The sequence below is a fragment of the Haliotis rubra genome, unplaced genomic scaffold, assembly GCF_003918875.1.
Source record: "Haliotis rubra isolate DU_JTF1 unplaced genomic scaffold, ASM391887v1 Scf254, whole genome shotgun sequence".
Lineage (NCBI taxonomy): Eukaryota > Metazoa > Mollusca > Gastropoda > Lepetellida > Haliotidae > Haliotis > Haliotis rubra.
Genome location: NW_025766603.1, coordinates 820664 through 836237, shown reverse-complemented (window position 1 = coordinate 836237; position 15574 = coordinate 820664). Strand labels below are relative to the sequence as shown.

Here is a 15574-nt window from a genome sequence, read left to right as displayed (position 1 = left end):
CACAAAAGACAATTACACAGTGAGCATTATCAATCGTATGATATGTTGCGTGTCAAGCTGACATTTGTTATGCGCCAGAGATCAATGTAGGCTTCATGTCGGGGATCGCGCAATGAGTGGAGCTCACATTACACATATACAAGTTGCAAATGACCACCAAGTGATAAGTAGAGCTGTAGGCTTCCTTTCTCCAGCTCACAATTCCCAGTACATGTGTTACATTACCGTTACCTTATGTAGGAGGGAGGGTGAACACTTTCAAACTTTATCCTAATAATCGTTAGGGCAGAAACAGATCAGCGTCACCCTACACAAAACCAGCCCAAATTGCCAGACAACAAAATAGAGGAACTCCTGAGCACAAGTTTTCGTCAGGGTTATAATATACTACTAGTGTATGAAATAAGGCCCGTCCGACCGCCCAAGACGGGCTAGATTTCTGCCGGACGGTCTAATTTTACAGCCAGCCAGCCCAATGGAAGGGTAAAGAAAATATTCAGATAACGTGTCCATTGGCACGGTCTATTTAGTATTTAAGAAGGACTGGTTAAATCTCTTCTGAGCTGGTTGATATTGATCCTAAAACTTCCTTGTAAAGTAACACTTTGATTTCCAAGATATTTTTATGGATTAAACTTCTTTTTAATTTTTCTCATTAACGTTTCTGAGATTCCAGGTCCCTTCATCATGAACTGGCAGTTAGGACTATGACGTCGTCGCTATGACGTATTACTGAGTTATGACGTCACAATGCAAAATGACATCACAGTGCACTGGGGAGTACTGTATAAGGGAGTTAGTTACATAATGAGTTGAAAGTTGAATTATCAATACACAACAACTGCTAATTACACAAAGGTTATTGATAGCAGGCTTTCCAAAAGAATAGTAGACTCGTTTTTTCTTGTATCTAAAGTTCATCAAAGTTCATCAAAAAGTTAATCAAGATCCCACGCATTGGCAGGTATACACCTTGATCACGATTAATTGCTGGTTTATGTCTCCTTATCTCGACAGCTTCCTGTAGTTTTCCGACGCCAGTCATTGTTATTTCTCGAAATCACCCTAATATCATTCCACATGATTACATGACTTTGGTTATTTGCCTTGTGCTCTGATATAGCTGACTTATCATTTTGTTTGCATACTGATGACTTGTGTTCAGCAACCCGGGTGTTAATTGGCCTGAGAGTCTCGCCAAATATTGATCGTACAGCTGCATGGTGATTTGGTATACATATCCTCTAGGGTTGGGGCTTCCGTTGCAAGATCCTCTACCATTTGCCCGGAGGAGGTCTTAATTGCTGTACCTCCGGGCAAATGGTAGAGGATCTTGGTAAATGGAAGCCCCAACCCTAGAGGATGTGTATACCAAATACCATGCAGCTGTGGCGATCAATATATTGGCGAGACTCTCAGGCCCATTAACACCCGGGTTGCTGAACACAAGTCATCAGTATGCAAACAAAATGATAAGTCAGCTATATCGGAGCACAAGGCAAATAACCAAAGTCATGTAATCATGTGGAATGATATTAGGGAGTGATTTCGAGAAATAACAAATGACTGATGAAGGGACCTGAATGGTCTCGAAACGTTGTGAGAGAAATTAAAAAGAAGTTTAATCAATCACAATTCTTGGAAATTAACGTCAAATGTAGTCCAACCTTCTCCGTACATTGAAAGAACTTACAGGGGACTTTCACAGGCCTCATACAAAACCTTCACGGGATACTATTTAGGTTTCCCTAAAGTACCTCGGAAGACAAAATTCAGGTATGTTGACTTAAATTGCACAACAAAGTAAATTGTAATGTTACTGAATTTCTTTAGGAAGCCCAGTGAGAAATCAATATTGACGCAGAAGGATTTGACATGTTGATTATACTGACACGTATAAGTCGATGGAGGAACTAGCTCAGTGAGAAAACATAAATAACAGCGCCTTCGGTGTTATGCACAAAAAAAAGACAATTACACAGTGAGCATTATCAATCGTATGATATGTTGCGTGTCAAGCTGATATTTGTTATGCGCCAGAGATCAATGTAGGCTTCATGTCGGGGATCGCGCAATGAGTGGAGCTCACATTACACATATACAAGTTGCAAATGACCACCAAGTGATAAGTAGAGCTGTAGGCTTCCTTTCTCCAGCTCACAATTCCCAGTACATGTGTTACATTACCGTTACCTTATGTAGGAGGGAGGGTGAACACTTTCAAACTTTATCCTAATAATCGTTAGGGCAGAAACAGATCAGCGTCACCCTACACAAAACCAGCCCCAATTGCCAGACAACAAAATAGAGGAATCCTGAGCACAAGTTTTCGTCAGGGTTATAATTACTACGTTGTAATACACCATGTTGACAGAATACACACTTCGGGTGAATGTAGGTTTAAGGCACAGGACAGGCTGTAGCGAATGTTTCAATTCTTAATTCATACGGCAACAGATGACTCCAGATATATATCAGAGCAAAGCACTGTCAGATGTGTACGTACATCCAATCACATGTCCAATATTAATTCATACGCCGAAACGATAAAAGAGGAAAAGGAGAAGCAAAACAGCAAAAACCTTCAATACGTCTGGCACAAGGGTATTATATTTGTTCTTAAATCATACGGTATTGATGATAATCTTTTGCAATGGTTTGATTGTTATTGAGAAAATTGACTTCAAAGGGTGGTTATTCACAGTTATAGGTCTAACACACATGTAGGACCAGTCATGGCTGGAGTAATGCAAGGATATGTCTTACGCCCACTGTTTTTCTTTATTTACACCAACGATATAGTTGAAGGCATAGATAGTAACATTAGATGATTTCAAGATGACACATACTTATCTGTAGTTGTTGAAAACTCTTCCACCATTGCTTGTGCCAAAAAGTAAATTTACATTACAACAAAACAAAATCAGTTCACTATTTGTTACGAGGGAGGAGTGCAGAGAAAGGGACAGCCAGGTGTTCGAGAACGGATGGAGACGGCACAGCACATTGTAATCAATAAATAACTTTGTGAACGTGCTTCTCGAACACCTGGCTGTCCCTTTCTCTGCACTCCTCCCTCGTAACAAACAGTGAACTGTGTCAATATTTTAATGATAGATTGTTAAACAACTTTTTATTTTTAGGACAAAAATTCTGCAAAAACCTCACAGAGTTGGTATGGCGTTTTGGTTATAGTCAGCGTTTCATTGAGTATGTTATGTTTATTAGTTTTTGAGTTTTTGATTGCATTTCATAGGTCCGCTTTTGAGCCCAACGGACTGTAATTTCAAAGAGTAAAAAGGATTTATCATGGATAAATCATACATGAGATCCCGAGGGCGGCATTTAGATAACCCTCTGAAAGAAGCTATTGAACTCCAGTGTATGAAATAAGCCAAAAAAAGCCTGCCAGACATTCGGGCTGGTAAGTTCAAAATGGATTTAACCATACCAGACAATTCAAAGTAAATAACTCAATTGTTAGTTACAATGAATACTTCTAATACAAGACAAATCTTATAGATAACAACTTCTTGATTTGATTACACAATCACAATTGAGGGTGTGAGTTCGAATCCCGGATGGAGCTCAACCAAAAAAAGTAAGTGAATTTGTACTTTACTAAGAAAGTGTAATCCCAAATATAACACATGTTAACTTCTTGATTTATTTTTCACAACGTTTCTCGGCTAGTTCTTGCCCCTCCCTCAGCTGGATAATGCTGATAGTGAACAGTACAGTATAAATACTGAAGTGTTCGCTTATCACGCCAAAGACCCGGGTTCAATTGATTTGATTGATTTAAACATATTTTATTCACAAATGTGAAAGGGATTGGGGACAAGCTATCCAACTTAAAATACCCGCTCCCTAATATTTACATACATACAATTTCAGTGATATACATCTTAGGAATGAATACAGAGAAGAGATAGGAAAGTAAAAGAGGAAGGGACACGACTTATGTGATCACTCAAAAATGTTCCCCACATGGGTACAATATGTGAAACCCATTTCTGCCCCCATATATATAAAGAGAGATAGATAGATAGATAGATAGATAGATAGATAGACAGATAGATAGATAGATGTACAGGAAGCAAGATATGTAAATTGAGTATATACAAGGGAAAAGGAGATATAATTAAGTATGTACAAACAATGCAATGAGATGAAAGAGCAGAATACAATGATAGGGTATGTTTTTACAATAATTGTAATGAATACTTTAATGAACCTGGGACGTGTGTGTTTATGGGTGTCGCTGTTTTAGTGATAATATATGTCAACGCAGTGCTTTGATCTTGCGTTACGATAGTTCAATGTTCAAACAGTAATAGTCAAGTCTAAATGTAACGCTCAATTTGAAAAATAGAATTTGTGATATGGTGAATTTATGGAACATGTTATCTAAAATGTTTACCAGACCATCGGGCTGGCTGACGGTAAATGTACATCGTCCGTCAGAAATCTAGCACTGATTACACGCATATGATGTCTATTGTACCATCAATGTTTCCTTGTTCAGGAGGACACTTGGCTTTCCTTTGCGTGTGTTTTTGACGAGTGCCACCGATACTGCAAAGTAAGCTCAATCATTTAAGAGCATCTCGTATGATTGAAAGTCACTTGAAAGTCATTCCTAAATACATGCAAGAATCATTACAAAGTCTAAAGTCTTCGACCACATTACTCCTATTCTAAACGATTTACACTGGCTACCAATCACCGCAAGAATTGACTACAAAACTATTGTAATGACGAACAAGTGTCTCAACGGAATGGCCCCTGACTACCTCGCAGAGTTACTGCCCCTGTATCAGCCCTCACACTCACTGAGATCACAAAACCAAATGCTAGTGACAGTGCCAAACATCAAAACTAACTTTGGCAAAAGGTCGTTCGCTTCAATGCAGTAATGAAGTGGAATGCGCTACCGCTTGAACTCAAAACCAGCGAGTCACTAACATCTTTAAGACTCGCTTCAAAACATATTATATTTTCAACAGTCAATTTCCATCTTAAGCGCACAGAGCATTTATTAGTGAATGACGCGCTGTATAAATGCATTATGCATTATTATTATTATTATTATTATTCTTTTGTTCCTTTGGCTAGTTTGGATGGGGAAAATAATAATCTTTCAGTGTCAAAATATTAGTTATTTGAAAATAAAGATCACGGTAGTATTTTCCTTTGGCTAGTTTGGATGGGGAAAATAATAATCTTTCAGTGTCAAAATATTAGTTATTTGAAAATAAAGATCACGGTAGTATTTTTCTTTTTTTTTCAGCATGGATTCAGAATTCTATTGGATACCAGCAGCTGTTGTCGTAGTCGTACTGGCTATTATATGGTGGCTTGAACCAGGAACGTTTCATTGTCGTACAGGTAAATATATATCCAACTAGGAAACAGGATCACTCCATACAGATACATAAGAATGCGTGTAATAGGTAAAGGCACATCTACTTGCATGCTGGTGTGTGTATATGTTGCAGTGAATGTGTAAAACTAGGGATTATGTATAAACCCTGTCCCCTTCGTGACCCGGGAACAACTTATGACATACATCAAACATGTGTAAATGTCATTATGCTGAATACAGAGACCATTGTCGCAAAGAAACGTATGAACTTGTATGCAAATGTATGAACTCGAAACTAACAGGTAACATTTTCTTTCCTTTTGACTTTTGATGAGGCATTTTGTGTGTTCTTCATTGTGGGGACGGTGGGGTAGCCTAGTGGTTAAAGCGTTGGCTCGTCACGCCGAAGACCCGGGTTCGAAATCCCACATGGGCACAATGTGCCCCCCGCCGTGATGTTGCTGGAATATTGCTAAAAGCGGCGTAAAACTAAACTCAGTCAGCCAGTCAGTCTTCATTGTGGATAAATTTATTAAGTTAATATACACAAGAACTTAATTAAGCACCCCTGTATTTTTGCAATGATAGGTTTTCAACACCTACATAAAACTTCTCGTGGTGACCACGATGAAAAACATGAGTTTATCTGACCCGTATGATCCTTTGACTCATAACAAAACGACAAAATGATTGGAATCCATGTTGATTTTATGATTTTGCTCATTTAAAACGAAAACAAAATATCCTTGTTATACTGTTGAGTATTGACAACATTGATTCAGGACTGCTGCTAAAGAAACCCTATGCATACATCTTTTAAAAACGTTGTGTGCCTCAGTACATAGTAAGAAAATCACTTTGCAAAGAACCAGATCGTTCCATCTCTGTTTCAAAATTTTAAGGGATATTTCATAAAACTGTTACAGAGACAATAATGATAATAATTATAAAGGTATCCTCAATATCAATCATCACTTCTGTAACATTTTATTCCCTTGATATTTAAATGCTTTAAGAAAATGTCAAAACATACAAACCATTTCCTTGTGACATCCAGAGAAGATCGCAGGTCCAGAGCGTCCTATATCTATGTCACGTGACAAAATTGAGCTTATCCATTAGTTCGTAACACAGAACACTGGACAGCTCTTGAATTTCTAGAGATAAACCCATGTTGTTTGATTAAGAAAGAACTTTGCGAGGTACACACCACCATGAAATTTTATCTGGAGATTGCACACGCCACCCAAATTACTCTGGACACCCGAATTTTCACCAAAGTGGAATTAGAACATTCTGGTTTTCAGGCGACGATAAGATATTTGGCGCTTATAGCTACTTTAACAAATTTGAACACATGGCACGTTTTATGGAAAACAACTACACGACGTTTCAGAGCTAATTCTTGCTCATTCAGAAACTTCTAACTGCTTTTCAAGAACTTAATTAACAAATTTGCATTATGATTTTCATTCTGTAGCACCGCGTGGTTCGAGGATGACTGTAACTGCTAACGATGGCGGTAAATGTGAAACGTCTATGGCATTCGGATCAATTGGAGGTATGTATCTTAATTCAAATCTTGGGGCAGTACGAGCACGTCACTCCCGACGGTGTTATTCACAGTGACATCTTCCACTAAAACCATGTTCGATGTTTATAAGCGAAATCGTCCATAACATCGATCATGAAAGGGGGATATATATATGGCCATCCTCTTCAACCTTCACATTGAAGCCAAATGAAATTCAAAATATATCATGCACACAAATACTTTTCAGAGTTTTGAATTCTTTGGGAAATATCATCCTGTTTCTGGATGTTGACCTCTGTCAGCTTAGGCAAAGTAAAGGTGCTGAATAAAGCCTCTAACAATTGAATGCATTGTAAATGTCGCCACCTTGACAGGGCGTTATGTTTTGAAATTGAAGTGATAATCACCTGTTTTTCATCAGATCACCAATGGTTATTCTGAAATGTCGCCGATAAAGCTAGAATTGTTAAGTGCCACCATTTTATATCATCATTTCTGCCTGAATTAATCCCTGGCTTCTATTTCTGTCAACTGTTAATTACCACCATTGTTATCTCATCATTGATGAACCCGTGAAGGTCCGGGTTAGAATATTGATCTTCAGTAACCCATGCTTGTCGTAAGAGGCGACTAACGGGATCGGGTGGTCAGGCTCGCTGACTTGGTTGACACATGTCATTGGTTCCCAATTGCGCAGATCGATTCATGCTGTTGATCACTGGATTGTCTGGTCTAGACTCGATTATTTACAGACTGCCGTCATTTAGCTGGAATATTGCTGAGTGCGGCGTAAAACTAAACTCGCTCGCTCACTCACTCACTCATCATTGATGCCTGGCCTCTATTTCCCATTGCCACTACTAACCAGCGCCAGTTAACTTATGGCTTCCCTTGATGTTATCTTATCACTTAAAGGATTTTGGGTCTTGAATCCACATTCAACACACGCAAAAAAACCCACTGAGTTTCATGCAAAACCATTTCAGTATAAGTATGGCCCTGGAATGTTTTGCAGTGAATTTACTGGTGAATGTGAACATTTGAGATGTCATTTTGCGTGTCTTACACGATTCAAGGTCAATACCAAGCGTAACCTCCATGTGACTGTATGACATCCAGCACTCTCCTCCTTATACCCCCCTGTCAGTTACTTGATCCTCTGGGGCGGTGGGGTAGCCTAATGGTTAAAGAGTTGGCTCGTCATGCCGAAGACCCAGGTTCGAATCCCCACATGGGCACAATGTGGTGTCCCCCGCAGTGATGTTGCTGGAATATTGCTAAAAGCGGCGTAAAACTAAACTCAGTCAGTCAGTACTTGATCCTCTGAAGGGGCAGTCTACGCCATTCCTCATGTAAAGCAGCTTCCAATTGGGCCAGGTTCTGTACAGGCGCATCCCTTTGTTGCACACGACGACCAATGATGTCCCAGATATGCTCCAAAGGGTTAAGACCGGGGCTCATTCAATCGAGAGATATATCAGGGGATGCTCAACTACGTTATTTGTGTATATATTCAGTTCTAAGGTCAACAGGCCAACAAAACTGATTATTGAAACTAAAGTGTAATAAAAGCATAATTCTGAAAGAAATATGATTACCATAGTTTGATAACACACCAACACTTGTGTCTTACTTTCGTCTCATAGCAAGGTATATTTTGTTGTCAGACGATGGTAAGCCTTTGCCAGATGGAGCAACTGTTGACGTGGCAGCCAACAAAGGAGGAGGAGTGAGCACATATGCGTTAGCTGCGTGGAAAATTACAGAGAGGGGTTTTCAAACTGCCTGGCAAGCGGTAAACTCAGCAGCAAAAGGTACCACTCAGTGCAGACAGTATTCTGATTGAACTTGATGCTCATATAAGTATGTCAGCGATTGTTTCGCTAAATCACCTTTCCTAAACGTTACATACAATAGTCAATTTTGTATCGTTCCTTAAAGATTTTAAAGCACCCCTATTGTTAGAGTAAACGGGAGATAACATAATAATGACAAGCTCCATGCATTGCCTTCGAATATTTTGCAGCTGTTGTAGGTCCAGGGCGATACAAGATGGAAGCGGTTCCACGAGGTAAAAAGCATTAGCGACAGAATAGCGTTAATCATATTGTTTGGTCTTAAGCCTGAGTGCAACCTAACTTCACCTAACCAAGATGTGAAAACGTCAGTTTAAATTTTCTTTGAACTGTGAAGGTACACTTCCAGATATATGGTCGTATTTTCAGGCCGATATATATATATACCTGACTGGATGCTCCGTCGGAGGTCTCGAATAGCATTTGATTAAAAAAGGGTTTTGTTACAAAACACGCCTCGCCATTAAACATACTTCAATCGGGATGTCAATGTAATTCGCAATTCCACAGTCCCAAGCGTTTTTCACCATGGCATATTATTTGTATTAGACAGGATATCGACGGCTTTGTATCGTAATTTATAGTAGAATGTATGTAGATGTCATGCTGCATATATTCTGATACCCATAAGGAGGTTCCATTGTTCGTGCCATTACCTCTATAACATATGACTGTCTGTTGAAATGGTAATCTGAACTGACATGTTGTATGTTCTCAGGACTGTGCCTAATAATAAACAACATAAATTTTGAAGGAGAAATTCCATCACTTCACTCTGCTCAGGAAATAGCAGGTAATATTTTCCATGTTTAAGACACCATATATAAATCTCGCCACTTACTTCAAATCCATGTTTAGTCGAACCCGTGAAGATCCTGGTTAGAATTGATCTTCAGTAACTGCTTGTCATAAGAGGCGACTAACCGGATCGGGTGGTCAGACTCGCTGACTGGTTTGCCAGATGTCATCGGTTCCCCATTGCGTAGATCGATGCTCATGCTGTTGATCACTGGATTGTCTGGTCCAGACTCGATTATTTACAGACTGCCGCCATATATTTCAATATTGCTGAGTGCGGCGTAAAACTAAACTCACCCACTCACTCCATCTTAAGTCCGATTACAGTCCGTGGTCTTTCAGTACCATAAACTGCTCGTGTAATTCACTAACGATGTTTTCGAATACTACTGCAGGTGGCTTGAACAACATTGTATACACTGATACCATTGCATCTGTATATTCTGCTCATCACAATGGCTTGGAGTTCAGTACATTAATTCGTACATTAGTATTTTTAAAGGAGTATGGTTTTACGCCGCTTTTAGCAATATTCCAGCAACATCACGGCGGGGGACACCAGAAATTGGCTTCACACATTGTACCCATGTGGGGATTCGAACCCGGGACTTCGGCGTGACGATTTAACCACTAGGCTATCCCTACGTCCCTTCAAAGGATCAATTAGCAAGGCAATGTGTATCGATTCAAAAAATCAATTATATGAGACATTTATTGCACTGGATTATAAAATTATGATAATACAATGCCACAAAGATATGATGGCATATACTGTATGACTTCTTGTTACAGAACCATTGAAGGAGTTATTCCAAAAGTTTCACTTCAAGATATTATACAGGAAAGACAAGTCGGCAAATGGCATGATGGAAGAAGTTCGCTTTGTGGCGGGGAAGGATCACAGTCAGTACGACTGTTTTGTCTGCTTTGTACTGACCCATGGCGAGGATGGCGTTCTATTCGGTTCAGATGGGAAGAAGGTACCCCTGAAGGAGTTCATCAGCGCTGTTAGTGATCAACACTGTCCAACGCTTGCAGGGAAACCGAAGTTGTTCTTCGTTGACTCATGCCGAAGAGGGGATCCCATAAAAGGCGTGTATTTGTTTATTTCCTTATTATTGAATGAATGAGGTTTTGCCACTGAAACAAAATCAACCGTGAAAGACTTCAATTTCAGTTCAATGTTATTTTGATTATACTCTTTCTATGTAGAACACGATCCCGTAAAACAATATTTTGAAATACTGACATCAACGTAAAAATGTTATCATATAGTTCTGACTTCGTTAGGACATATAACACCTTCTGTATGGGTAAGCGTTAGTTCTAGATATTCATTTGCATGTACATCAAGCAGGAAATGACAACGTTTCCTCGGAAGAGTCTTTACGATTGAGTAACATTTTGGAGCATGTCAGATTTACAAAGAGTATTCACGTTTCCAGCCGCATTGAAATCCCTATCAGAGTATTTATCAAGCCCCGATGAAGATGGTGACCCTGAACTGATAGATTATTTCGTGGGCTATTCGACACAGAAGTACAAGAGAGCCTACAGAAATAATGAGTCTGGGAACATCTACACCCAAGAGTTCATTAGCGTCATGATGGACCAAGGCGAGAGGTATGTACTGTTCATAAGTGGCAAAACACTGCACTCGTCTAGTTTTGTAAGACCAAGCCTTTTCAGAGAAACCGAAGATATCACAACACTGTAGCCGTCTACGTAACCCAGATTGTCAAAGGGGTTGATGACGTTAACGTTGCAGTTGTGCCATTTGTTGCAAGCAATATTCTAGCAAATTCAGTCTTTGGTGTCAACAATTCACAGTTTTTAGTTATACGCGCATGATCTTTCTACTATGAGTGAGTGACTGAGTTTAGTTTTACGCCGCACTCAGCAATTTTCCAGCTATATGGCGGCGGTCTGTAAATAATCCAGTCTGGACCAGACAATCCTGTGATCAACAGCATGACCATCGATCTGCGCAATTGGGAACCAATGACATGTGTCAACCAAGTCAGCGAGCCTGACCACTCGATCCCGTCATTCGCCTTTTACGACAAGCATAGTCGCCTTTTGTGGCAAGCATGGGTTGCTGAAAACCTACTCTACCCCGGATCTTCACGGGTCTCATTCTATTATGAAAGAACGTCATACTCAAAAATTGTTCAATCATGGTTACCACACTTTAGGTCTCGGAAAAGTTGTCGAAAGGTTTCATTATCGTCACGTCAAGGACATTTCCAAATTGGATGCATCCATTACAAAAATGACGTACGTTACATGGGGTGATTATTCAATATATAGAACGTCCGACCTACAAAGAAATACACATTGGGGATGAGGACCGAGAAGACAATTAAGACCTCAGTCACTTTAGGCGTCCCTTCCCCATAAAGCTACCCTTTGATATTACTGAACACTGTTCAGGGGGCTTTATAAAGCAAACGGATTTACATTACAGACTTAGGTTGAAGAGATATAGAATGTTATTTTCGGAACGACGTTGGCACAATTTCCAAACGCGAATTTCAAGTGTATGTCAGTATATAGTAGACGTTATAACGATGTGTGTATCAATGACCAGTTCTTGCAATCCTCGTAATTCATACATGACATGGAACTTCAGTTCTGAACATTTCTGGACATTATTTTTGTAAAACGTAGTAATTCGTAACTTAACGTACTGTAAATCGATTGGACGTATATGTATTACACGAGAAATACTACAGATTGTTGATATGAGAGGTCTGTGTTTCCAGGGAGGATCTGTTGAGCATCATGACGATGGTGAACGAAAATGTCAGAAAACGAGGTGTCTATGACCGAGAAGGGGTAAAGTGGAGCCAGTTTCCCGACATTTGGACCAAACTGAGGAAAAAGCTTTACTTTTGATGGACACCATTGCTACACGACCACCCGATCATTCATCAGCTTAAGGATGAGCAGCCGTTGAAGCCTTGTTTACAAAATATATAATTTGATAAAAATAATTGATGTATACTGACACACATTGAAAACGCAAAACCAAATTCATAAAAAATGATTGCAAGAGTTCCGCCAATATGACTGACACGTCAAGCGTCACACACAGACCCCCCTGACGTCCGTCAGTAGCGAGTGTGACCTCCCTTAGCCTGTACACATGCACGGAGTCGACATTGCATGGATTCGCACGAACATCGAACAGGTGCTTGGGGGATGTTCTGCCACTCCTGTTGTAAAGCCAGGGTCAACTCAGCGACGTTGTTTGGCTGACGTTGACGTTGACATTGATGAATCCGGGACCAAGCTCATGTTCATGTTGCTGCCTGTAGACGCGTTGTCTGCCATCTGCAAATGACACACAGAACATGGACCCATTGAAAAACACCCACTGGTTGGAGATTCATTGTGGTTGGAGGCTATGTTGCTGTGCAAACAGGAGTCTGTTGACTCGATGACGTTACGTAATGACGTTTCCCGATATGGCCCCTTAGTGCCACAGCCTGAAGACGTGAAATGACTGTCATGGCGCTGATGTGGCGTCCTACGGTGTTTCGAGGTGAGTTTGCTGCTGTCTGAAAGCGGTTTCTGTGGTGAACTCGTCGGATGTGCTGGTCTGGACGTGCCGTCGTGACCGGAGTTTGTCCTGGTAAGGGACGGTCACTGACGCTTCCAGTTTGTTGATGACGATTCTGGAGTCTGTTGATGGTGGATGGGCTCACTCCGAAGTGGTGGGTGACCTCATTTTGTGATGTTCCCACCAACAGCATCCCGATAGCTTGTTCCCTCTGCTGTTCACTGAGCCGTGGCATTTTGTGACTGCTAGTGAAACGGTTGAACCATAGTGCCTTTTATGCGTCCAAAACCTGGCTTTGCATGTGTATGTCATGATGATCATGCACCCCAACAGGTCCAAGGAATATGCCAGAGTTGTGTTTTCATGAACTGTACCCATGACAGAAACACGAAAAGGGTTCGGACCCAGATGTGCATATGGTTTTATTCGGCAACCTCACATCACTATATTTTCGTGTGGTAAATGAAATTGCTTCACAAAACTTTGTTAGAAATTGCAAAAATGGGTTTTGCTTTTTCAATGTGTGTCAGTATATATTTTGCATGCAAAACGTAATAAAATCATGAATTTTGATACAGTCGTAAATCTTGCAGGGTATTTTTCATTTGTTTTCACAACTTGCACCAAATTCATCAAAAGAGAATAATTCAGTTTGCACCAACGGGATATCGGTTGTACTGCGTTATAACAATGTTCCGATATCGGTGACAACAAACGATTCCTTAGGAGCAGACCGAGAGGGATATCCATGGTCAGTATCTCCAATACTGTCCACGATACTGTCAACAATACTGTCCTCAATACTGTCCACAATACTGTCCACGATACTGTACACGATACTGTTCACGATACTGTACACGAAACTGTACACGATACTGTCAACAATACTGTACACAATACTGTCCACAATACTGTCAACAATACTGTCCACAATACTGTCAACAATACTGTCCACAATACTGTACACGATACTGTCCACAATACTGTACACGATACTGTCCACAATACTGTCCATGATACTGTCCACGATACTGTCCGCGATACTGTCCGCAATACTGTCCACAATACTGCTGACAATACCGCTGATAATACTCCTGACAACACTGTCCACAATACTGTACACGATACTGTCCACAATACTGTACACGATACTGTCCACAAGACTGTACACGATACTGTCCACAATACTGTACACGATACTGTCAACAACACTGTCCACAATACTGTACACGATACTGTCAACAATACTGTACACGATACTGTCCACAATACTGTACACGATACTGTCCACAATACTGTACACGATACTGTCCACAATACTGTACACGATACTGTCCACAATAATACTGTCCACAATAGTGTACACGATACTGTCCACAATACTGTACACGATACTGTCCACAATACTGTACACGATACTGTCAGCAATACTGTCCACAATACTGCTGACAATACCGCTGATAATACTCCTGACAACACTGTCCACAATAGTGTACACGATACTGTCCACAATACTGTACACGATACTGTCCACAATACTGTACACGATACTGTCCACAATACTGTACACGATACTGTCCACAATACTGTTCACAGAAGGAAGGACGTTGTTTTTTACACAGACACTTTATGACAGGGTGTATGCAGTACATAGATTAGTAAATCAACATACATAAACAGTACATTTTAACAAATCCGCTGTGCAAGATAAACGAAATTAATCAATCAGCATGTTATCGGTTAAACCTTTGATCGATGTTTGTTTTTGTAACTCAGCTGATAATTCCTCCTACTGCACTTCCATGCGCGTATTACATACGATGTAATCCACTTGCCACATCAGACCTTAATTCATCATGTTGAGTATTTACTCCAGACACGAGAAATGTCAAATGGGAACCTTTGTGGGGTAGGGTAATCTGAGTGGTGCCACTAATTACACCTGTTACAAATTCATTGACTGACCATCAAGTGAATGATGACAAATAACATGTGTGGGTTTACAACCAAGCAAGGGATTCAGCAAGAGAGTAGTAATCGCTGTATTGCATCCAAGTTTGATTGCCTGAAAAATATCATGGGCCGGATGGGAACTGAACTTCATTATTGCATAATCATTTGCCGTGTACTTAGTTAAAAATTGTTATTACCTATTTACCCAAGTATATTTTCAGATTTTTCTAACAATGGCAAAGTGGGGTTGTTTAGTTTACGGATTCAAATACATCAAATGTGTGTTTTTAATATCACAGCAGGAAATATACATAATATTTTTACATAACATGATTAAATATCGAGGTAAAAACACAGAAATAGGATCAAATTGGCTCAGTCACTATACCATCCAAGCATTATAAAATCTGAAAAATCCTATATTATATAATATTCCAGCTATATGGCGGCGGTCTGTAACTAATCGAGTCCGGACCAAACAATCAAGTGATCAACATCAT

The 15574-nt window shown here is 40.0% G+C and overlaps 1 protein-coding gene across 1 annotated transcript; it reads left to right on the top strand.

Annotated features, from left to right (window-relative positions):
- The first annotated feature begins 1629 nt into the window (after positions 1–1629).
- On the top strand, positions 1630–14133 carry LOC124279661 (caspase-8-like). Its single transcript, XM_046715499.1, has 9 exons — positions 1630–1776; positions 5294–5391; positions 6849–6929; positions 8570–8716; positions 8929–8973; positions 9477–9551; positions 10349–10648; positions 11002–11179; positions 12322–14133. Exons 2-9 carry the CDS (start codon positions 5295–5297, stop codon positions 12452–12454), a joined length of 1056 nt encoding a protein of 351 aa, XP_046571455.1. The 5' UTR covers positions 1630–1776; position 5294; the 3' UTR covers positions 12455–14133.
- Positions 14134–15574: the final 1441 nt, after the last annotated feature.